Raw genomic sequence first — 24,988 nt, 5'->3', positions numbered from 1 at the left:
CACATCTCTAGGGATGATTACAGAGGTTGCCTTGTAAATTTTAAAACCTGGACAAGTGCAGTTGCATATAGGAGAACAACTTTTTTCCTAAGCTGAAATAAAAGTAATATTGAAAAGGATTGCTCTTCACTGTCATACCCCCATCAGCATTCATTAGCATTTCCTTTTCAGAGGTATTACATGCTCATGCTATGCAAAGAATAAGATTCTAAACATAAATTTCAACAACTAAAAATGAGCTAAATGTGACTATCAAAAGGGACTTTCCTTCGGCTTCTATAAATGCGTATTCTTGTTTTTGACAAATTTCAAATTTACATGGACACTCTTTTTTCTATATAAAAGATAATTCCTCTACAAAATGCATATTCTATAGGAGATACATTCTTAAAATATTTATACTAACTTTGAAGGGATTGTTAGTTATACCTAAGGGTACAAAAAATGGCTATATGAATCAGAGCACTTAGATAGCAAAGCTGAAAAGCTGTTGTTTTTATGTTGTTCAATATGCCAGTATACATTAAAATTATTTTCTAGGGGAAGAATTTTTCGAACTGAAGTCATTTTTCTCTGCCATCTCAGAAAAAAAACAAGAATTTACATTTAATCTTGCCAATGCCCTCTACCTTCAAGAAGGATTCACTGTGAAAGAACAGTATCTCCATGGCAACAAGGAATTTTTTCAGAGTGCTATAAAACTGGTGGATTTTCAAGATGCGAAAGCTTGTGCAGAGATGATAAGTACCTGGGTAGAAAGCAAAACAGATGGTAAAGTTTCCCATTTTCATAAAATTATTATTTGCCATTGTATTCATGGTTTTTAATATCCTAAAGAATGGCTGAATATTTTCCTACTGCACTGTGGATCAGAGGAATCAAATATCCTATTTCATTTCACTGCTATTTAAATTAATACTAAGTTTAAAACTGGGATAAATTATAAGCTGCTTTGAAGAGTATGCTGATTCTTTTACTTTTTTTTGGAGGTACCTGCTTATAGAATTCTTAATGAAGTAATTTTAATAATGATTTTGGTTAAAACAAATTTTTCAGATATAAAAGCAGAAATAATTTCTTTGGCCAGGTAGAAGTTAAATCTGTCAATCCCAAATGGCCTCTTTCCCACAGATGCTGAAAATGATTAACATGATTCAGTTGAATGTGTTAATATTTAATAATAAATGTTAATAGTTCTATCATAAATATGGTAGTCTAAACTTTAAATGCAAGCTAGCAAAAATTTCATAGTTGACTACAGAGGGATATAATAAATTTAAATTCATACAAGTCTGAGTTGGAACCTTGGAAAGTTATAAGCTATGCTCCATTTAAAATGAGGATATTATTAAAACATTTCTGCATTATTTGGAGTTTTAATAATAATGTAAATAATGTATGTGCAGTGTTAAGCATATACCAAGCCCTCAATTAATAGTAATTTATTTAATCAGCTAAAAATGTTATAACACACTCTTTATAGGAAGCCTTACATAGGGAAACATAAGTTGAAAATGTGAAATAGGTGTGGTGAGCCATGTTCACAGGTATAGGAAATGAGGGCATCACTAGACAGCTCCATGACACCCAGTCATGCCTATTTCTCATAATTTGGAACAGCTCACTGGACATAGAAATAGGAGACCCGTTATTTGGAGAAAAGGAATTATACTAGTAACCTCCATTCTTTTACGTTTCCAATAGTTAGTCAACGCAGCTGTCAGATTGGCAAGTTTGAGTGTACCATTAACTTACTAATGGTGATTGACATGTTAGAAGACCGTGAAATAGATGGAATAATGCCAGTAAATATGGAAGAAGAAATATTTTCATTCTTTATGTCTGACATACAATGGATACAAATGATCTTACTGAAGAGAGTCTAGGTATATCCAAATTTGCCTAAAACAGTCTCATATTTCTAATTTCCTAGTGAAATTCCATTCGTACCTGTTACTTGGTGAAATATTTAATAGCAATCCCTTTTAGTCTCAAAATTACCATATTTAGATGATAACATGCCCTATCCAAAACTGATCTGCAAAAGACATTTTTGCTTTAATTCTATTCAAAGCAATTCCACTGAATCACTATTGCACATTTCTTCTTACCTCCTCCTCCACCCCCTTCCTAGGAAAAATTAAAGACATGTTTTCAGGGGAAGAATTTGGCCCTCTGACTCGGCTTGTCCTGGTGAATGCTATTTATTTCAAAGGAGATTGGAAACAGAAATTCAGAAAAGAGGACACACAGCTGATAAATTTTACTAAGAAAAATGGTTCAACTGTCAGAATTCCAATGATGAAGGCTCTTCTGAGAACAAAATATGGTAATATGAGAAACCACATTTCCTAAGCATAGTCTTGGGAATTGCCAAGTATATTTGATATTTTATTTCGTCTATTCCAGGTTATTTTTCTGAATCTTCCATGAACTACCAAGTTTTAGAATTGCCTTATAAAGTTGATGAATTTAGTTTAATTATCATACTTCCTGCAGAAGGTATGAATATAGAAGAAGTAGAAAAACTAATTACTGCTCAACAAATTCTAAAATGGCTTTCTGAGATGCAAGAAGAGGAAGTGGAAATAAGCCTCCCTAGGTTGGTAACTTTATTATACTAGCTCTTACGTTTCCACTGATGTAGAAATTTGAACAGCCAGCTGAAAGGTAACAAATATTTAAAAAGTCTATTGACACAAATGGAAATACAAATGCATTTGGAAATTTTGCTCTACTTTTGGACACTAAGGCAGGGCTTACCTGTGCTAGCTTTGCTTCACCGTGAGGAGAACTGAATTTCAATGCTTAGTTTTCTTTAAAAAGAATAAGTATATGTCTTAAAATTAGAATGCTGGGATTAGAAGGAATTATTGTGTTTTTATCATGCTAATTTATCTTTCTCCATTTTTTTCCTGATTGGAATTTAGAAAACAATACTTTAATGGTATGTTTTATACGATTGAAAGATATGTTATATCACTTTAACAGATAGTGCTCTAACAATCATTGAATTATAAACAGATTCCTACAGTCAATTTTAGGTAGGTAGTACAAAATAGAAACCGCAAAGGGTTACCTCAAGAAACAATAATTATGAACTAATTTTTTAACATCATGCTTCTAAGGGACAGGAGAAACTTCAAAGAAAAATGTGTGTCCAAATGACTCAATTCACACTGTACCCGAACTTTTGAAAAGAGATATATGTCCAATTGATTACATACTGTTGTTTTATTTCTAAAATTCTCTTCAAACTCATCAGGCCCCTGCTTATTTTGTGCTCCTCTGTTTCTGGCCATTGATCTCTTAAACCTCTTGGTTTTTACTTCCTTTTTCACTTAGCCAGGATCTAGCTATTTATGTCATTAGTTATTTCAACCGTAGTCTCATTAACATTTTTAATGTTATTGTCTCCTTGTCATTGTCCCTTTTCTAATTCTCTTCTCAACTCTCCTCAATTCTGAGTCCACTCAAAAGCCACTCGTGGCCAGGCATGGTGCTTCATGACTGTAATCCCAGTACTTTGGGAGGCTGAGGCAGGTGGATCATCTGAGGTCAGCAGTTCAAGACCAACCTGGCCAATGTGGTGAAATTCCATCTTTACTAAAAATACAAAAATTAGCTGGGTATGGTAGCAGGTGCCTCTAATCCCAGCTACTTGGGAAGCTGAGGCAGGATAATCAGTTGAACCCGGGAGGCAGAGGTTTGCAGCGAGCCGAGATTGTGCCACTGCACTCCAGCCTGGCAAGACAGTGAGACTCAGTCTCAAAAAAAAAAAAAAAAAAGAAGAAAGCCACTCTTGTTCTTCAACTACAGTAACTACTGATTCTGTTGGAGTAGAAACCTGGAAAGGAGTCATTTCTGGCCTCACCGAGACTAGAACTCAGGACTCCTTGCTTACTCTTGAGAACTTTCTTTACTCCTACCCACACTGCACCAAGACATTAACTCTTTCCTTTACTTACTGCTCTAGGTCAATTTCTCTTACTTCCAACATGTGTGTCAATCTCCAATATCTTAAAGAAAACCTATCATCAGGCAAGCTCTTTCTCCTATTTATATAGATCACTCAAAATTTTTGTAAATCTTCACTAATCTTCTCTTTACCTTCTTTCATATTGTGCAGAAAGAAGTATCCTCTACTTCTTTCATCCTAACTCTGGGATCTTGATCAAAGTAATATTAACCATCCCTTTTTTCTTGAAAAGCTTTCTTCCTTTAGTCCCCAGGACACTACTGACTTCTTTCTCTCTTTCTGGAAATTTTCCCTGCTTCTTGGCTTACTTTTATTTCTGTTCTCAAATAAAAATGCTTAACAGAGTTTCATCTTCAGAATTTTCTTCTTCTTAGTCTCTCTGAGAAACGTTATTTATCTCGTTATTCTTGTTTTTAAAATCTGAATCTCTAGCCCCAACATCTGTTTTACTTCCCTGCCACTTGAATATCTCTACCTCATATTATTCTTTTTTTCAAAGAATATATATATTTTTGAGCACCCACTGTTCAAACATCATGGTATAATGGTATATATGACAGATGGTTTACCTTCTAATAACTGAAATAATATTTTTGAAATTAAATTGTTTATTTTCAAATTGACTTCTCTCAGCTTTGAAATAATCACTGTCTTGTAGACAAAAAAGAAATACTGAGTTTGGAAATGTACCAGTAATCACTGTCTTGTAGACAAAAAAGAAATACTGAGTTTGACATGTACCACTAGTAGGGTCTCAGGAGAGTTACTTGGCTATTTTGAGTTGTGGTTTTATCAATATAAAATGTGGATATTGATATTTATTGCCAGATTTTTCCATCTAAATAATAATGGATAAGCCCCAACCTCAACTGACAGGAAGAAATACAGGCTTTCACTAGAATTTTCTTTGTCAGCATTTTTAGGAATCCTTAGAGGAATGTTTCACAGTCCAAAAATCTGTCCAAGCTGCCATCGTGTAGACAACTTCTCTGAACTGTTTGGCCTTGTTATCAGCATCTCCACACTAGGGCCACACTTCCCATACAACTACTCCCACAGTGTAGAAACAGTCTTCTCTCTTAAATCTTCCAAGAACAACTGTTATGTGTTGAATTGTATCCCCCTACCCAAATTCATATTGTGAAGTTCTAACCAGTAACTCAGAATGTTGCCTTATTTGGAGCCAGGATTTTTACAGAGTAATGAAAGGGACGTCATTAGGCTGGGCTCTAATCCAACATGACTGGTGTCATCTAAAAAGGAAAATTTAGACAGAGATACACATGGAGGGAAGATGATATGAAGAGACACAGGGAAAAGATGGCCATCTACAAATCAACAAGAGAGACGTAGGACACATTTTTCCCTTACAGTCTTCTGAAGGATCCGGTACTGCTGACATCTTAATTTTAGACCTCTTTCCTCTGCAACTGTGACACAATCTGTTTTTTATTTAAGACACCCAGTTTGTGGTACTTTGTTATGACAGCCCTGGCAAACTAATACAAGAAGAACGACTTCAGTGTTTAAGCAAATTTTACCGAAAGCTTGATGACAGCCAAAGGGGCTTACAACATAGAAAGCACTTTAAAACCAGGTACCAAGCATGATAGTTCCTTGAGTATAGACTATTTCTTGTACCAAAGAGTCTCCTTCTGTCTGTTGTTATACTTAGCCTGCCATTGCAACGGTGCTAGTGCCCACCTTCACCCAAAAGAGCTGTCTTTACACCTCCCTCCCATTCAGCATTGAGAATCCTCCAACATTTCCCACTATAAAGAGAAGGTGACCCAGATTTTCTTCCATGCTCTCTAAGGCCAGCTTCCTAGTTGTGACAAGAATCTCTGGTTGCCAAGTGTGGTGGCTCATGCCTGTAATCCCAGCACTTTGGGAAGCTGGGATTACAAGAAGATCTCTTGAGCCCAGGAGCTCAAGACCAGCTGGAGCAACAAAGAAAGACCCTGTCTTTAGAAAAAAAATTAATAAAAACATTAATTGGACATGGTGGTATGTGCCTGTAGTCCCAGCTACTGTGGGGGATAAGGCAGGAAAATCACTTGAACCCATGAGTTTGAGGCTTCAGTGAGCTGTGATCCTGGCACTGCACTCCAGCACTCAGCCTGGACAACAAAGCAGGACCCTATCTCAAAAAAAGAAAAGACAAAAAAAGGATATATAGCAGGAAATTTCAGTGAAAACAATGTTTTCATGTCATATAAAATAGCTTACACCCTCAGCATCTCAAAATTCTCCATCTCCATCCCACTGGTTCTACTTGCAAAATGAAAAAGCCCATTGTATTGCTTTCCCAAATAAAAGAACAATTTGCCTTAAAAGCTGAATTTGAATCTTCACTTATATAGAAACAAAAACAATAGTTGGCAGTTGTATCTCCTTTTTCCATACAAATTCCAGCCACCAATGATATTTAAAAACTTGGTAGACTCAGTTACAGTATCTCATTACATACTACTATTCATAGCACAAAGTCTGGCAACTAGAAGGTGCTAAATAAATGATGGCTGTATTTTTTCTTTGTTGAAAAGATCACTGCCCAGTCAGTACCAAACTAGAAACATCGTCTTCTCTGACTTCTCAGACTCTGCTCCTTTCTCTTCTGTGTGGCAGGCCTTCTCTATGGTGTCTGACCAATAACTTCCATTAGTCCTCCATTGTTTCCCTCAAAGTTACTGCTTCCGTGTAGATTTTCTCAAACATGCCTAGTTAGAGTGAACCATTCATTATATTTCTAGAACACTTCATGAAAATTTTCATCATAGCACTTATTACATTGCATTTTTATTTCTTGCTCACATCCCTGTCTGTCCTATTAAAATGTGATTTCTCGGACAGTGGAGTAGGTCTTGTATATATTAGTTTCTGTTGTCCCTAGCACACTTCATGGTATACAGTATGTGCTAAATAAGTATTATTGAATTAAATTACATAAATATTTTCAAAGAAAGAAATTCTATATTATTTCTCTTTTATTTAACTATCTTAAAAACCAGGATTCAACTTTCCAGTCACTCTAAATTTATTCTCTCTGAGTCTCTTGACCAGGCTTTCCCTCCTTCCCATACATGGAGCATCATGAAAAATAGGACACTAGCCATTTACTTAAAAACTTCTCTCTATAGGAAGAAAACTGAAAATTTTAAAAAAATTCATAACAGAAATTTGTTATTAATTATTTAATCACATTAATACATCAGTACAGTTAAAATGTGTTCACTTTCTGCTAAATTAATGTCCTCTGATTTCCTAAAGGAACAATTTGCTTCCGGATTTAGCTCATTAACAACTTTAACTTATCAGAACACATTTATCACATTCATGTAAGTTTCCTGAGCACCAAATTATGGATTAAAAATTCTGAAATATACTTCTCCCAAAATGAACAATTTCCTCACAAAAGAAAAATACCCATTTAAAATATGTGTTTGGTACAGAAGAGAGAAAATGATATACGCTCAATAAATATTTGGGGTAGACTGACAGTTTTACCTTTTATTACTGAGTGTTGTGGTTCTTTTACATATGAATAAACATGTAATGGTTTTCAAACCAATAACTAAAGATTTTGATAAAATTGGAACAGCTTGATCAGCTTCATTAGTTTTTTAGAGCTGCCATAACAGTGCAACACAACAGAGTAGGTGGCTTACAACAACAGAAATTTATTCTCTCAGTTCCAGAGACTAAATGTCCAAAATCAAGGTGTCAGCATAGTATGTTCTCACTGAGACCATTAGGAGAATCCCTCCTTGCCTCTTCCTACCTTCTGGTAGTGGCTGGAAGTCCTTGGTGTTCCTCTACTTGTAGATAAATCACTCCAATCTTTTCTTCTGTTGCCATGTAGCCATCTGTCTTCATGTGGTGTTCTCATAATATAAGGACACCAATCATATTGGATTAAGGCCCATTCTACTACAGTGTGGCCTAAGCCTAAATTCATTATATCTAAAATAACCCTATTTCCAAATAAGGTGACATTAAAAGGTACTGGGGGTTAGGGCTTCAACATATGAATTTGGAAAAGGGGGTGTACACAATTCAACCCATAACACCAGCTATAATAAATTCTGTATTGTTGTAAAACAAAATTTCTCTTTGGTAGCAAAGTTTAACACATGCCCAAAAAATCATAAGAATGCTTACATATAAGCTACAGTAGAAAGGAGCATGTGAGTGACTATTTGGAGTACAGTTACTGCTTCAGAATCACTTCTTCTTCTCTTTTGTGTATAACTAGTTTAGACTTGAGGTCAATAAGATATTGTCTAAAAACACTCAGGTGCTTTCCATTATTTATATTCTGTAACATATTAGATATATAATTTTAAACATCATCCTGCAGTTGAATATTAGCTAAAATAATCAGACTACTTTGTCTAAATGTAGTATGAGATCCTCTAAATATTTTAGTAATCAAATTTCTTTAGCTTGAAGAGTTTAAAACGTAATTGCTATATGCTGGATTCTTCTGAGAATAGAGTTTAAAAATTGTGTGTATGGGCAAAAATGATAATACTTATAAATAAGGTAAATAAACAAGTGACTTTTAACTTTGTGAAGCATTAGCATTTATATTTTAATAGTAGATGTTGTGATTTTATCATCTCACTTGGTTATTTTCCCATTTCACAGATAAGAAAACTGAGTCACTGAAAAGATAAATTAATTGCCATTCAATTAGTGTTGACAGAGAAGGATTAGCTCACATGTCTATTGGCTCACAGCCTTATTAGTTTGATACTTATTAGACAGCGTATTTCCTGTTCAAAAGCACATATTGATTGGGATTCTACTATGGGCAAGAGGCTGGGACAGATGCAAAGCAATAGTTTCCTTATTGATATGATGGTTACCACCTATTGATAAATGCAATAGTACAAGATTTGCACAAGAAATTCACTAAGGCTACACAGCAATGTACAGTAAGAACTAAAAGAATGGTATAATCAGCGTTAGAAAGTTCACAAAAAGGACGAGGGCATTGGAAACTGGAATTGTAAACAAAGGCTTTGTGAAAGAAGGACTTGAGCTGAGTTTTAAAGGAATTGAGGAATAAATCCTATATGCAATGAAGAATTATTGAAAATGTCCAAGTAAAACAATAAGATGATTAAATCAGTGTTTTAGAAAGATATATGTAGCAGTCACAATGACTATGTTCACCCTGGATAACTTGTCTGAAAAATTTCCCTCTTCCTCATTTACCCCTTCCATCCCTGCCAACCATCCCTATTTTCCTGTATAATTTCTATTGGTCCTTAAAATTAAGTCTGGGTTTTAGAAAGCCTTTCTGATCTCTTCATGAAAGATTATACAAGCATCTTCCCTTCTCCCCGTTGGGAAAAGTTCTCCTAGTACCTTGTGTTTATTTCTGTGTAGCAGTTACATTAAAGTTAATTGTTCATCTTCCCCTCTGACCCATAAGCTACTTGAAGTGAAGAACTGTGCATGTTTCCTCTCTGTGACTGCAGCAAAAAGCATGTATATAAAAAGATAGTAGCTATTCAACGAACACTGTTACTTTAAACTGAGTAGTGGTGATTTCCATGATGTGTTGAAGAGGGAAGGACTAAAGCCCAAAAGATCAGTTAAGAAACCACTGCAACAACTCAGACATTAAGTAAAGAGTGTTTAAAGGGAGCAGTTTCACTGGGAATAGTAAGGAACTGGTGAAGTTGTTGGAATATGTGACTAACTAGATATGAGTTAAGAAGACATAGTTTGTTTGGGGGATTCGGGCTCAATTTACTAGAAAACAAGAGGGCTGTGAATTCTTGCTCTTTTGTAGTACTCCTTATCTGGGCACCATGGACTTACAAAGAGGTCTGGGATATACTTCCAAGGGTCCTTGAAGCCCTGAAATTATTTGCAAGTTTATGCATGTAAGGTTATCTATGTATTTTCCTTGGGAGAGGTTTTATAGTTCTCACTGAATTTTTGGAAGTCTGGGCCTTTAAAGTTGTTAAGCACTACAGTTCTATTCAAAAGTATAGTACTACCTTAATAATAGCGATTTCTAGTCTTTCTGAGAGATGTCATTCTTTAAAAATATTGGCTTATGTGGCATCTCACAGCACCTTTTGTCAACTGTTGAAAACAGATTACTGAAAATAATATTGAAGATCCAGAGCCCTGCACTTTCTTACTATATAACTTTAAGCACATTACTTTACTTTTCTAAGATTTTTCTTCTACTGTTAAATACAGTAATAATAATACATGCCTCTTAGTGTTGGGATTCCATGAGATGATGTGTATACAATTTTTAGTATTCAATGTTAGCTAAATGTTATTTGTATTGTTAATTCTAACACTTAGTAGCCATACATTATAATGTCAACATTGTAATAGATGCCCCCATCATGTCTCACTTAATCCCTCAATAAATTTGATAAAGATCTAGTTTTATATTCAGGTTGCAGATAAGATGGAAACAGGTAAATACCTTGCCTGTAGTCACACAGCTAATTAATGGCCGGACTAATATGAGAAGACTGCAGCCAGGAGTCTAAAAACAGGTGACTCTGGGGCAAGAATGAGGGGGAGCACAGAACAGAACAAGCCATCAGTGACAGGTGAGCAGTAGGATGAGAGATCTGGAGTAGCCGTACCAAGGAGAGTTTTCAAAAGATATAAACCTTAACATAGGACATAAAGGGTCATCTTTTTGCTGGGTGGAAATTAATTCTAGGCTTGGCCAGCCTTGATCTATAAGTGGGTGAATGTAAGTTGTGTGTGGCTGAGAGGAAGGCAAAGAAAATGAGACTGGATCTGAGAATAGGTACGTCTTGACCAGCTGCAGTAGTGATTACAAAATGTTCATTTACTTTGACCTATTGGATATGGATAAAAATGGGAATACTAGGTATACATTAAACATTATGCAGATATATTTCATATGTAGCAGAAAGTGTCTTAAATTCAGCCTGTGAGGTTAATAGATTATTTTAATTATTACACACACACGCACACACACACACACACACACACACACTCGATGAGGTAATTGGAAAGTGACCAAAATTTACTGTGTATTCTCATAACCATCTAGGTCTGCCACTGTCAAAGACTGTGTTGCATTTATCTCCTCATGAGCCACCCTAAGGCTTGGTTTGGTTGGTTCCAGCTATGACCAGTACAAGTGATGTGGTTTGGATTTATGTCCCCACCCAAATCTCATGTCAAATTGCAATCCCCAATGTTGGAAATGGGGCCTGGTGGAAGGTGATTGCATCATGGGGTCAAATTTCCCCCTTCAGTGCTATTCTCCTGCTAGAGTTTTCATGAGATCTGGTTGATTAAAATTGTGTAGCCCTTGCCCCCTGTATCTCTTCCTCCTACTCCAGCCATGTAAGACATTCCTGTTCCTCTTTGTCCTCAGCCATGATTCTTAGTTTCCAGATACCTCCCCAATAACCAACAAATGCAACAAATGCCAATAGCATGCTCCCTGTATAGCTGTTGGAACTGTGAGCCAATTAAGCCTCTTTTCTTTATAAATTACCCCCGTCTCAAGTACTTCTTTATAGTACCGTAAAGATAGCCTAATACACCAAGAATGACTCAAGCCCACTGTACCAAAGCTGGGATTTCAGATAATAATAACACAAACCCAGAGGGAGATTGATCTAAGACTTTTTTCATTAGATAAGAACTCTGGAGATAAGGGGAAAAGAAGGGACATTCCCCAGTAGGGCCTGGAGGCCAGAAGTAGGTCATTCTTAAAATAAAAATTAGGATTGTTTCTCATTTTTCTGCAGCTTTTACCTGTGTAAAATTGGGTTCAGCCCAATGGTTTCATTTGGGAGTGAATTACTACAGTCTTTTAAGCAAATAGATATTATGTGTATATGCTAAAAATACATTTCATGATTTAGTTGCTAATTGTCTATCTAGCATTTTGCTGCTCATTGTTTTACCATGGCCTGCTGTTCTTTTGACAATTTTAGAGGAGGATCCAGGAAAAGGGAAAATGAACCACATCTGGGAGAAATATGAGGACTCATAAACTTTGGAAGAGGGACATTATATATATTGACCAATATGGTGGTATTGAATTACATTTTGATTAGATGGTAGTGGCAGTCAGCACATTAGCTTTGACTTCAAATGGACCTGAGTTTAAATCATAGCTCTGGAACCTATCTTGACCCTGAGCCTGGAAATTAACCTCCTCAGGCTTCTGTTTTCTTGTGCATTAATGGAAATAATAATGCTGACTCCCTTAGATTTTTGTGAAGATTAAAACTATAATTTATATTAAGTACCTAACACATGGTAGTGCTTCTTCACATGTGACTATGCATGGCTCCAATAATTATGGATAATTAGGAATTGGCTGTAGATTATACTTTCATTAGATGGCTGAATGTGTTTCTATTGCTGTAGGTTTCACTGGACTATATTAGAGCAGGACTGTTACTTAAATGACTCTCCAATGATAATCAGGCATTATTAGAAGTTGTAATAAGTCTTGCAGTATTCTTGTCATTATCCTAAAATTATTGAACTATTATGGCCATTTGTAGGTAGATTAGAACATATATTCTCCACCCTTTAAAAGCCCATACTGCCTTCAATTTGAAGACTGTGGTAATAAAAACAGGAAAAGAGCCCAACTTCCAAACCATCATGTTGCATATTATCTTTCTTAGTAGGAAGTTACAAAGAAGAAGTTGAAAACAGTTGGCATAGAATGAGCCATTTTCATTATCAGCAGATGTTAATGTGTATGTTGTGTCCATTCCCATGTAAACAGGTTCTGAATGAGCTATCATTTTCCAAAAGTTCATATTATTTTACTATGAAATATTTTAGTCCCAGTAGAGTTCTGCCACAGCACGCTCATTGTTTTGGAGAATTATAATTAAGGAGCTCATTCAGTATTTGCCCATTAAAACAATGATTTAATTAGACTAATCGCCCCACCTAATTTCTAGCTCTAGATATGGGGCTACCTGCTGAATGAATGAGGATCTTGAGCAGTAGCGTATACATTCTAACTGGGAAGCACAGGGACCAATGCCCAGAAGGCATAGACGAAGCTCTTCAGTGGGAATTGCTGGAAATTTTGCTGATGCAGGAAATATATGTAACTCCCTGTTTAAGATTATTACATGTGTCTTTTCTTTCATAAACAGTTCCAATCTGGCTTTAAAATGCAAATTAATGTTTTAAGCTTCTATGAAGTCAGTAAATACTAGCTTCTTCTCCCCGCCCCGCCCCGCCCCCCTTCCACGTTTTTATGTAAATGAGAAAGTGAGGTTTAGTGATTGCTTTTGACTTGGAATCACAGAAGATCAGTGGCTGAGAAAATCTTTTGGGATTATCTTGTTAAATTCCCTTTTCATAGGTGAGGCAAATTAAGGCACAGACTTAGCATCCCAGACACTAGCATCCTAACTTATGGCTCTGTGTTGGAAGCACTGGCTAGTTCCTATACTTTTTGTTTTTTATTTCCTGTGAAAGAAATCTGGTTCCCATTCCTTTATCATTTTACAGGGCCTATTCAGAAGATGTTAGGCCTGTCCATAAACTGAAGAATGTCCCATCGACTGGGACAATGCGCGAGATGAACGATAGGTTATAAATGCTTCTCTGTTCCTTAATAGCTAACAGTCTTCTCCAAGGACTGCGGACTCCTGTTCCCTGCTCATCATGTCATGGAAATCTGCCAGGAACCATCTTTGATGGTGTGAAATCTTCAATACATAACAGGGAAATTTGAGTCTTGTTAGAAAGGAGCCACACAAATGAGACCTTAGATAGAACTTAGAATTCTCACCTAGTTTTGTTTGGTAATTGTTACTTCAAAAAAATACAATTTCTGTTCCCTCTTTCTTCCAACCATTTATCTGGGAAGTAAGATACTAGCAACCCAGAATTGATTGTTGGAGCTGGGGAAAATGTTGTGAAATGTGAGAAAATGTAATTGAGATAATAAAAACAAAATATTTTATAATATATTGTCCTCCATGTCATCCATTAAAAAAACATTGGTAGCAAAAATGTACAGTTTTAAGACTTTTCTTTTTCTTCTTCTTTTTTAAATAACAGATTTAAAGTAGAACAAAAAGTAGACTTCAAAGACGTTTTGTATTCTTTGAACATAACTGAGATATTTAGTGGTGGCTGCGACCTTTCTGGAATAACAGGTAGTATGATAAGTATTTCTTATATTATCATGTTAATTTCTTTTGTTAGGACTGCATTAACTAAGCTTGAAACTGAAAGAGCATTCAGCTCTGGTAAATATATGCACAGTGAATAAATGTCATAGTCATGCAGAACTGTCTGTAAACAAGCCCATTATTTTATGTTTAAGTAGTTTTTCTTAATGAAAGTCAAAAAAGCATTTTAGAATATTAGATAAGCACTCTAGCTATATTTCTAATAAAATTATGTAAGTAAAAGTATTATATGGGTTTGTATTTCTGCCCAGTTTGGATTTCCTCATCTGAATAACGGGAATTACAACTCTGAGTCTCTCGTCTAAGCGGAGCTAATATAGCTCTTACAAACCAATTTGCAAGTATTAATTCACTAATATGAGAACACATGAAATAGTCATCCATAAGCTGCTGGATGATGAACATAATCAAGAAACTGTAATGCTGCAGCTTGCAGATTTAGCAACAGAGTCTGTTGGGCTGATAACACATCTGAGAAGATGGTGCTCTTATGCTAACTCACACCAGGGGAGTCCTGCATGGCTAACACGTTCACTTGCACAACAAACTCAAGACAGTCTTTTAATTCTTCTAGTCTCAGTGGTACTCACTAGTTTAAAAATAACTAGCTAAAAAGAATGGATAAAGAGGGCCAGTTTTTCCCATGTTACTTACCCTCTTTTACATCCAATCTTCTGTTCTAAAAGAAGGGGGCTAAACTTGTCTGTCTGATGGAGTTTTGAATCATAACATGAAATCTTGCAGAAATGTTTTACATATTTCTATATAGCTATCTGGGCTTTGAAAATATGTTGTTAATTTAGTCATTGCTCATCAATTATGTGGGCAAATGAACAGAATGAAAAACTTTCTGATGGAGGAGTTGAATGAGGTCACAAATATCAAAATGTTCGTTATCACCTGCACACATGGTGTAGCTACTTGTTCTTACACTGACAGATAGATCTGACTTCTCTGACAATTTTGTCAGCACTAGATATGAGATGGTCAACATTAAATACTGCAACAGGATGCTCTGTAAGTGTGCTCTGAGACACAACCACCTCAATAATACAAACCATTTTTCATACACTTCCTCTTCTGAAACTTCTTTTCGGTCATAAGGAGATCTCTCAACATGCCTCAGACACTTCAAACAGCCACTTGTTCTGCAAATTCCCAGCAATTTGTGACTTCTATAAAATCTCCTGTTACAGGCAGATTTTTAAAGAAAATACTTCCAAAGTGTTTCGTGAAAGATTTTATGCAAGAAAATAATGCTGAGCAGTCCAGCATTTTCTGTTCTTTCCCTCTTGAGTTACCTATTTGAGTTGTTTTAACCATTTTGGTTCTGTCTTATTTCCTAGAATAGAATAGTCGTAGCCAATGCTGATACCTCAGCTTTTAGCTAGGAGCACAGTAAATTCTCTGCTATCTCTACTTATGTGTACAATAGACATTCACTAAAGGCTACTATGAAGCAGCCCAGCTATTATAATTTTATGGTTCACAAATTTTGAATAAAATGTTTTTATAGAGTTACTTTGGAAACTTGGAGAAAAATATTTGACTTCTCACTGAGTTACTACTCCTTGTGTAGCCCTGTAGTAAAATAATTAACCTTTCTGAGTCTAATCATTCTAATCTGTTAAATGAGATAATGTAGTGACTGGGGAAATAAATAAAAGAATGTATGTAAATCGTGTAGTTTAGCATTTGGCACATAGTTAAATATAAAGCAAGTGGAAAGAGTATCACATTAATATTTACTTGCACATCTTCTAGCAAATGTATTGTTTTCTTGTTCTCCTAATTTAATAACAATGTACTTAGAATTTTCATTTAAAATTTAAGACAAATAATTATTTCGAAGGTATAATGAATGAGTTTATAGAGTCCACATTGTTGCTTCTAACCTATTATATTTCAGGTCCTGTTCTTTTCCTAGGACTGGGTTTTATCTATAGTGAGATGGGACAAAGGAGACTAAGGCATTTACTCTAATAGCCAGGGAGTCATTTGGGCTGGTGAGGTGCTAAACTGGGTCAAATTCTTCACTTCTCCCTAACCTGCCTTTTGGTTGTTGCTCTTGGTATGGGCCACCAGGTCATTCCCTTTGTGTTTATTGATGTTACTCCAGGCAATCTTGGGAGAAGAAGGTGCTTATTTGCCTGACCTTGAGAGAAATATTCCCTTGCATTTCAGTTAATTCATACTAATAGTGTGGATACCCATCTTTCTCTATTTTACAGGTTTCTATCACTAGACATATTCAGATGCATTGACTTATTTATTATTGACTTACATCTTACAAATATCTATTGCAAGCCAATTAGGAGCCAGGCAGTTTTCTAGAGCGTGCTTTCTTTGTCCTCTGAGGAACATTGTCAGCTCTATCTTGTCTTGCAAAGCCAGCTTGACATGGCTTGTGGGCTCCTGGTTTCACTTCCTCCTTCTCAAGGGGACTATCCTTACAAGTCACTCTACCAGAAACACTTCACATATACATCAGTTCCACCAAGGGGAGAAAAAGATCATTTACTCTCAGCTTGTACCCACCCCAGAATAAAGCATTGTAAGACACTATCTTATGCTGAAAATTTTAACAGGTTTTAAAGCATATCTCTGAAGTGATTTTATAACAGGTGACACAGAAGTTCCTTAGACTTTCATAGCTTCCCCAGATTTGAAGGAAAGTACATTTTGTTTTAAACTCAGATCAAAACTAAATACGGAATATAAAAGGCACTTTGGCTTTGAGATTAAACATATAGAGTGGGATTAATTCAAATCTGGAAAGCCTCTTTCATTCTGTCAGTAGAAGATGGCTAAGGGAGGAAAAGCTGTCCCTTCAAATATTTTACTTAGTTGGATACTTGATTTGAGGCTTACATCATTTACCTTTTATGTCGCAGAAAAACTTGATCTCTCTATCTTTGTATATATGTCATCTCTGGAAGAGCTAAACCTAAACCACATTTATCTGTAGCAAATTGACTAAGTGGGAAAGAATGCGTTTATTTGTTTCTTTGTCTTTGATCATTAGAAAATGTACTTATGCCAGACATGGTGGCTCACACCTGTAATCCCAGAACTTTAAGAGGCAAAGGCGGGTGGATCACCTGAGGTCAGGAGTTCAAGACTAGCCTAGTCAACATGGTGAAATCCCATCCCTACTAAAAATATAATAATTACGTTGATGTGGTGGTAGGTGCCTGTAATTCCCGCTGAGATGGGAGAATTGCTTGAACTTGGGAGGCAGAGGTTGCAGTGCGCCGAGATTGTGCCACTGCACTCCAGCCTGGGCGACAGAACAAGACTCCAACTTAGAAAAAGAAAATGTAATTAATCTGGAACCTAATAGGTAATGGCTCTTGATTTTAACTCTGAAATACACTTTCATATTTTTTACTAGATTCATCTGAAGTATATGTTTCTCAAGTCATGCAAAAAGTTTTCTTTGAGATAAATGAGGATGGCAGTGAAGCTGCAACATCAACTGGTAGGATGAATGATTTCTGACCAAGCTAGGAGGAAAGATGGGGAGAGGATAAACATTAGGGTGCTGGCCCTCTTGAAGTATTGTAATCTCCTTTTTCTCTTCTACTGTCTAATACACTACAGGAGGAAAAAAAGGAAATGGTTGTAGAAGCTGCTCATATTTCTCTTCAGTCACAGCATGATACAAAAAGGAAGGGAAAGGTTTTGATTAAGAGTTGAGGCCTATCTACTGGTATTTTCTCACTTGCAAATTGGATTACTTTCAAATTACCAGATAGGAACTGTGGAGAAAACTTTAGGGTTCAAATATAAAATCATTATTTTTTAGGAATGCTCACCCTTACATAATTGTATTTTATTTCATTCTTTCACTATATCAACTTTGTCCCCACTTTGGTCATTTGATTCTTATTATTATCTCTATGGCAGTGGCTCTGAAACTTACCCTGCACATAAAAATTACCTGGGAAGCTTTAAAAATGCCTATGCCCAGTCCACAACCCAAAATAATTAAATCAGTATTTTTGGAAGTGAAATTCAGAGTCCAATATTTTCTTAGGTTTTCCTAAGCGATACCAATGTGCAGCCAAGAACCAGTGCTCCATAGTGGCTTGTAGCTTGTCCTTTTTATTACAGATGTAGTGCATAGACCAACAACAGCACCATTTGGGAACTTGTTAGAAATGCAAAATCTTAGGTCCAAAACCTAGACCTATTGAATCAGAATCTACATTTTGCAAGATCACTAGGAAATTTATTTGTACATTCTAGTTTGAGAACCACTCTTCCAGGCCATACTTTCTTGAACAAATGACATTTTAAATAGCATCTATGCTGCATAGAAATAATGCTTCAAAAATAATTAGAAAAAAGCCTTAAAATTAATTAGAAATGGACAAGCAACTTTAATTAATTCCTCTTAAGTCTATTTTAATCCCTCATATGATTTGGATTCTAATCAATATTTAAAAGCTATTTATCATTTAAAATGTCTTACTGATAAGCATATGAAATTGATATTCATTTATTAAATTCTTGATTAATTTGCAATGCTGCATCGGGCCAATGGATTTTGACATCTGGATGAAACACACTGGACTCCATTACAGTTTTGTCATCTCCTGAAGGATTTTGCATTGCTGTGCTCAAGGAACTAGGATTGTAGGGGACGAGCTATATTAATATTGAAGAAGTCAAAAGGTTATATTTGGATGAAATTGCTGGATCATGTAGACAAATTTTCCAGCTGCTTTTAAACAGTACTGAAAAAGTCCTTATAGATCATTGTTTGATCTCATTATATTGGTGCTCAGACAGGCACAGCAATGGAAAGTGGCTTACCTGAGGTCATACTATTGATTGACAGCAGAATTTGAACACAACTCCTGTTCCCTGACTATAAGTTCAGAGCTTTTTCTGCTGTTGCTCTCTGCTGCTCATTTTAAGTCTAAAATTTTCTAGGATTCTGTAACAATCATTAAGAGAAGGCAGATGAATCAACAATGAAACTCAACAGAATAGTGAGCCTGGGTATTCTGACGTTCAGAAATCCACTCCGGGATTGCTCAAAAGCAAAAACATGCAAGTATTCACTGTAAATGGGAATAGGAGTAAAACTAGCCTTGCTTTTAAATTTTTCTTAATAACTCAGACATGAGCCTATATGCACTGCTTATTTGGGTCGCATAGCCTTGATATTCTGGATAGGAGAGTGCCATTCATGTTATCACACAAAGATTATATTTGACCGTTTTTCAATTTTAATGATACATTGTGATCTTATTTTTCCTGGAGTCTGAAAATAACAGTACAAAATAATTTTATTATTGGTAAAGGCAATCTCTGAATTGAGCATAAAAACATTTAGTCTAGAAAGAAAAAATAACCTTTTATATTTTCCCATTCTAATATTGACAAATGCTGTAATGGAGCAACATAATATAAATTATCACAGAAAGTAATTTTTAAGGCAGCAAATTTCTGCTTCAAATCTCATAATAAAAATCTCACACATATTCACTGCACAAATCCTAAAAGCTCTACGCTCACAGAATAATTTTGAAAAAGTAAGTTAAAAAAAAATTAATTTGAGCTCAGATGTGATTACCACAAACTTGAAGTATAAAAATGAAGTGCAAACATAACTAAATAGGAATTAGGAATTATGAACATTATAGAAATAAATCATATAATACAAATAAAAAGTGAACAGAAAATTACTGTTTAAAAAATAATTTTTTTCAACTGCTTTCCCTAAATTGAATCTGGTATCTGGCTTTCTTCCTCATTGAGCATAAATATAAAAGTTAGAATTATTCTATGAGTGACCTAATATTTATTCTTCAGCACTTTGGTTTTTAAATTTATTGCAAATTCCTCTGTATTTAGAAAATTGTTATTTTTTCACGTTAACTCCTTACACAAAATGACTTTTTCTAACTACAAAATGTATTATGAAAATACTTACATTACTGATCTTTTTAATGCAAATATCTAAATAACTGTTGCCTCTATTTTATAGGTATACACATCCCTGTGATCATGAGTCTGGCTCGAAACCAGTTTACAGCAAATCATCCATTTCTGTTCATTATGAAGCATAACCCAACAGGTACCTTTTCTGAGAATTCTTTGGGGGAACCGATTATGTTAAGCAGAACTAGTTCCAGTTTCCAATGGGAATGTACATATCTGAAGTCATGTGTTCTTTCAGTGGGTATTTGTTAAGTGCATTTTGCTTACCAGGTATTGTATTTTAAGAGATGACAGGGGCCTAAAATAGGGTGGTGGTAACAATGGCTGCCCTCGTGGCTATTATACATATGTGGTAGCCATTTTATATAGCTATTGCTAAAACTAAAACCACTCCAAAAAATTAGACATTTGACACATAAAGACACAAAAGCTCAGAGAAAGACTATAGTTTATCTCAGGTTATATGACTTGAAAGTGTCAAAGTGAGAATGCAGGTCAACTGTCTATGATGACACATTGGGGATGGAAATTGAGAGGTGTGGATTTGTGAAAGAATTCAGAGATGGATGTGAAAACAATAAGTGACTAGTATAGGTTCTGAGGGGAAGGGAGGAGTCTAAGGTAATTTCACATCTCCAATTTGGGCGGCTGGTGAAAGATGATGGAGTTTGGTAAAAAAAAAAAAGTGAGTTTAGAAGTAGCAGACTGGATTGGCATTGGGCACAGTGTCAACACAGGGAAATCCAGATTGTCTGGATAGTTGCTGCAGTACTTTCTCTTGCGAATAAGAGAAACCAGAAATGTGAATACAGTGGGAAAATTGTCAGGTTTATGTTTAGAACCCCTCTGCAGTCATACTGCTCATGTGAGAGTTACCATGGGGTAGTGGAAATTATATTTTACTCACCTCTGTATTCAGCCCAATATTTGCCAAAATGCCTTGCACATAATATTAGTTTCCCTGCAAACTGAGGGTGTAAAATTGGGCTGGGCTCAAGTTCCAGCTGAATTTACTATCAGTTGTGAAACAAGTTGCTTGTCCTTTCTAAGCCACACTTTCCCTATATCTTATTTGAACTTAATAGTAATAGTACTTGGGCTGGGTGCGGTGGCTCATTCCTGTAATCCTAACACTTTGGGAGGCCGAGGCAGGTGGATCACAAGGTCAGGAGATGGAGACTATCCTGGCTAACATGGTGAAGCCCCGTCTCTACTAAAAAAACAAAAATTACCTGGGCATGGTGGCATGCACCTGTAATCCCAGCTACCAGCTACTCGGGAGACTGAGGCAGGAGATTCACTTGAATCCCAGAGGCAGAGGTTGCAGTGAGCGAGACAGGGCCACCGCACTCCAGGCTGGGCAACAGAGCAGGACTACATCTAAAAAAAAATAAAAAGTAGTACTCATCTCAGAGTTAAATAGAAGACTTTTTGAAACTTGTAACACTGTGCCTGGCACATACTAAGTGTTCATTATGAATAAATTAATAAATATGAATGAGTGAGTGAATAAAAGAAGAAAGGAAAGTGAAAAAGTATAAAGTCATTTACAGGAAGAAGAGACATAGTTAATCGCAGAATCTGAATCCGTTAGGTTAACTAGGATACTAATATTATTGGCTCAGTAGGGGATACATTGCTCTTTTTTGGCTCAATGAAACTAATGCTGAGTGACCCTTCTGAAAGTCATATCTTAAAAACAATGAAACAGCTTTAGAATTGACGAGAGTGCATTAATACAACTTCAGTTGTGGTAATGGATGTGTTAGTGTTCAAATGGATTCTAAGTATGTCATTTGATCTATATGTTTAACTTTTGGATAATTCTAATTTGTTACAGTTAATGTATAATTATGTACCATGGGAAAAAAAGCTGCATTGAGCATCAATGCACAAGTAAATCATGGCATTTAGAATAATTATGTTTGACCCTATTTTCCAAGTTGATGACTTGTCATATGCTAAGGCCAAATAACAGTTATTAGTAAAACAGCAGTAAAAATTCAAAACCCCAAATAACCTACTTATTTATTTATTTGTGATAATGCTTAACTAGCAGATCTTAATGACAGTTTGAACTGCTTTATGTTCTCTACTGTAATGAGACTTTCTAAACTAGGGCTACTCCTTTAAAGTATTGTTTAAAATAAATGGCCACTCATTTATCAGGGACTATCCATTGTTGCTGAATAAGATGTAGAAAGAGCTGTTATCTTAAGACAATATATATTTAGTGATTTATCAATTTTTCTCTCACAAATGAACTCAAGAAATCATTGAGATTAATGAAGATAGTGATTTAGCAGCACCATAGTGAACTATTAAATGGCTTCATGGTGTACATAAAATGTGTTCTGTTGATGATTTCTGAAGTTTGAGGATGAATTATTTTAGGTTTAGTACAATCGATTTTTATATAGCCTGGAAATTTTCTTTTAGCCAAACAGTCCTTTTGTTCAAAATGTATACATTATTTGGATTTTCCTATCAGATGAGTTTTGTATTGCAGTATATTCATCTAAAGCCCTTACTAAGCTAAACTGCAAGGAGAATAAAGCACCTTTTTAAGGTTGAGGATATAGGTCAACTTTATAAGTTTTGAGAAGAAAATTGTGAAAGATACTAATGAAAGTTACCATTCCTGAAAAAATAGTGAATTATGATTTTGAAATTGATGGGATCCCAGACATAATGAAAGTTATTGCATTTAGAACTCTTTCAGGTCATGTGTTGAGGGCAGAAGCAGATTGAAAAATATTCATTAAGAATTTTTTTTCTAGCTATTAGCTTGGTAGTGCTATTGTATTGTAATATTAGAAAGTAAAATTTGCTTTCATCTGATGAAGATGTTGTATAAATATATTAATTAAATATGGAGGACACTTATTTAAGAAGAAGGCATGAAGATAAAAAAAAAACATTTTTGCTTCAGTCTACCTCTAAATTCTTTGCTATTATGTCAAGGGAGATTTTACTAATCTGCCCAATTTAGTAGTGAGTAGATTGATGATGGCATGAAGACTCAATTCAAAATGTGATTCTTCCTGGAAAAAGAAACAGATTGAAAAGGCTGGACTTTTATGTAATATTCTATACTTCTAGGTATTTAAATTTTTAAGATATTGTCTTCAACTGTAAGTTAGTGTTTATAGAAGTTACTTTAACATTTTTCCAAACAAACTATCCTGATGTGCATTTTAATGTAACAGCATTATGGCATTAGTATTATGAAGATATGGGAGTCACTGCTTATTCCTATTGTGACTAAATTTAATATCTATTCTGGGAAATGTATTTATGTATCTTTATCTATTTTCTTTGTTCCAGGATTATTTTAATATTTTGAAACAAAACATTGTTAACTATAATTATTCATAATAAAAAGTAAAATCTGCTGGAGTTTATGTCTATTTCCATGTTATTGGTTCTTCAAAGGGTGTGTCTTTGGATTGAATAGTAGAGTTAATAAACAAGGGCTGTCCCACAATTATTTCAACTACGTTTAAATATCATTTTCATTAGCTTTAAAATTATGCAAAACTTATCACCTTTGAAATTAACCTTTATTACATCTGAGCATAAGGAACTTAAGGCAACATTTGACATTGATTCATTCAATCCACTTCTCTTAACCCAGTTGAAAAGAAAGGTGAATAGATTTTAGTACATTATTCTTTCTGTTTTGTACTTTAGTTCTTAGTTCCTTTTCACTTGCAGACACAGAATGGCTGAAAACAGGTATTTGCACTTATGCCATATACTATATCAGTTTGGTGAGGATTTGAAAGTAATAGAGATACAAAAATATTGTCTTTGGCAGTAAAGTAAGCTTTGATTCGGAGCTGAAGGAGGAGAACTATAAAGTTGCACATTTAACTCTGAAGACTTACATTACATGCATAAAATGATGATTGTTAATGCCTTAAATGTAAAACTCTACCACACTCATCACCATTTTATTATGCTATGTTCACTGGACTGGGCCTCTATATTAGAAGCACACCTCTCTGTCACTTTATTTTTGCTTCCCTCTGCAAAAAACAGGATTAATACATTTTCCATGATAAGCTGTAGTTGGTGTTGATTTACTTCATAAATTACCAGAAAATGATTAATAATGATATAATTATGAATTTGAGACAAAGGAGAAGGCTTTACTATTAGACACTGCGTATTTATCTTACAGAGAAGAAAGACTGAATGATAAATATTAAGAAAAATGAATTATTGTCAGTTGTTTTCTCCTGAAATTCCTAAAGTATATTTGTTTTTTTTTTCCTTAGAATCAATTTTGTTTATGGGAAGAGTGACGAATCCTGACACCCAAGAGATGAAAGGAAGAGATTTAGATTCACTGTGAATGAAAAGCACAGCCTCAGAATAAACGATGATTTCTGGAAAATAGTTGATTGGCAAAATATCCTCATCTTGACAATATTTGCTCTACATCTTATTTCTTTTCTGTTTTAAACTGTGCCTGTAATAATAGAGATCTGTCTTGATGAATAAGTAAAATTAGGTATGCATTTGTTTCTGTTCTTTCTGTATGTTTTAGAAAGTCTATATGAATCTAAAGCAGTGAGTTTATATAAAATATCACCATTCATAAGTTAGAATAATCATGTCTACAATATCTTAAATATCAAATTCTTGTCTCAGACATCAAATTCGTTGTATCCTAAATACTGGACTGTTAGACTCAGGCATAGTATCATTATCTAGCCATGGGGAAGTAAGATCAAGAGACTGCGGCCGTGGTACATGCCTCTCTGGGGTGTCACTTAAGACACAGAGATCCAGTATTCCTGGCAGTAGAGGAGCTCTGGGTATTTTACTAATCTTAACT

At 35.2% G+C, this 24,988-nt stretch overlaps 1 protein-coding gene across 2 annotated transcripts in view; it reads left to right on the top strand.

Annotated features, from left to right (window-relative positions):
• Positions 1 to 24,676, top strand: part of SERPINI2 (serpin family I member 2) — a 30,758-nt gene extending 6,082 nt beyond the window's left edge. The window contains exons 2-8 of one of the 2 annotated variants that reach the window (XM_017503275.2): positions 541 to 771; positions 2,135 to 2,329; positions 2,410 to 2,602; positions 14,054 to 14,151; positions 17,582 to 17,668; positions 20,189 to 20,278; positions 24,426 to 24,676. In XM_017503275.2, coding sequence (XP_017358764.1) covers positions 541 to 771; positions 2,135 to 2,329; positions 2,410 to 2,602; positions 14,054 to 14,151; positions 17,582 to 17,668; positions 20,189 to 20,278; positions 24,426 to 24,502 — 971 coding nt within the window. In that variant the 3' untranslated portion in view covers positions 24,503 to 24,676. The remainder of the gene's footprint in view (positions 1 to 540; positions 772 to 2,134; positions 2,330 to 2,409; positions 2,603 to 14,053; positions 14,152 to 17,581; positions 17,669 to 20,188; positions 20,279 to 24,425) is intronic. The other variant, XM_037729506.1, reaches the window with a different exon arrangement.
• The last annotated feature ends 312 nt before the right edge of the window (positions 24,677 to 24,988 follow it).

Source organism: Cebus imitator, unplaced genomic scaffold (assembly GCF_001604975.1).
Source record: "Cebus imitator isolate Cc_AM_T3 unplaced genomic scaffold, Cebus_imitator-1.0 Scaffold308, whole genome shotgun sequence".
Classification (NCBI taxonomy): domain Eukaryota; kingdom Metazoa; phylum Chordata; class Mammalia; order Primates; family Cebidae; genus Cebus; species Cebus imitator.
Note: the sequence above shows the minus strand (reverse complement) of the source record. Positions and strands in the feature narration are given on the sequence as shown.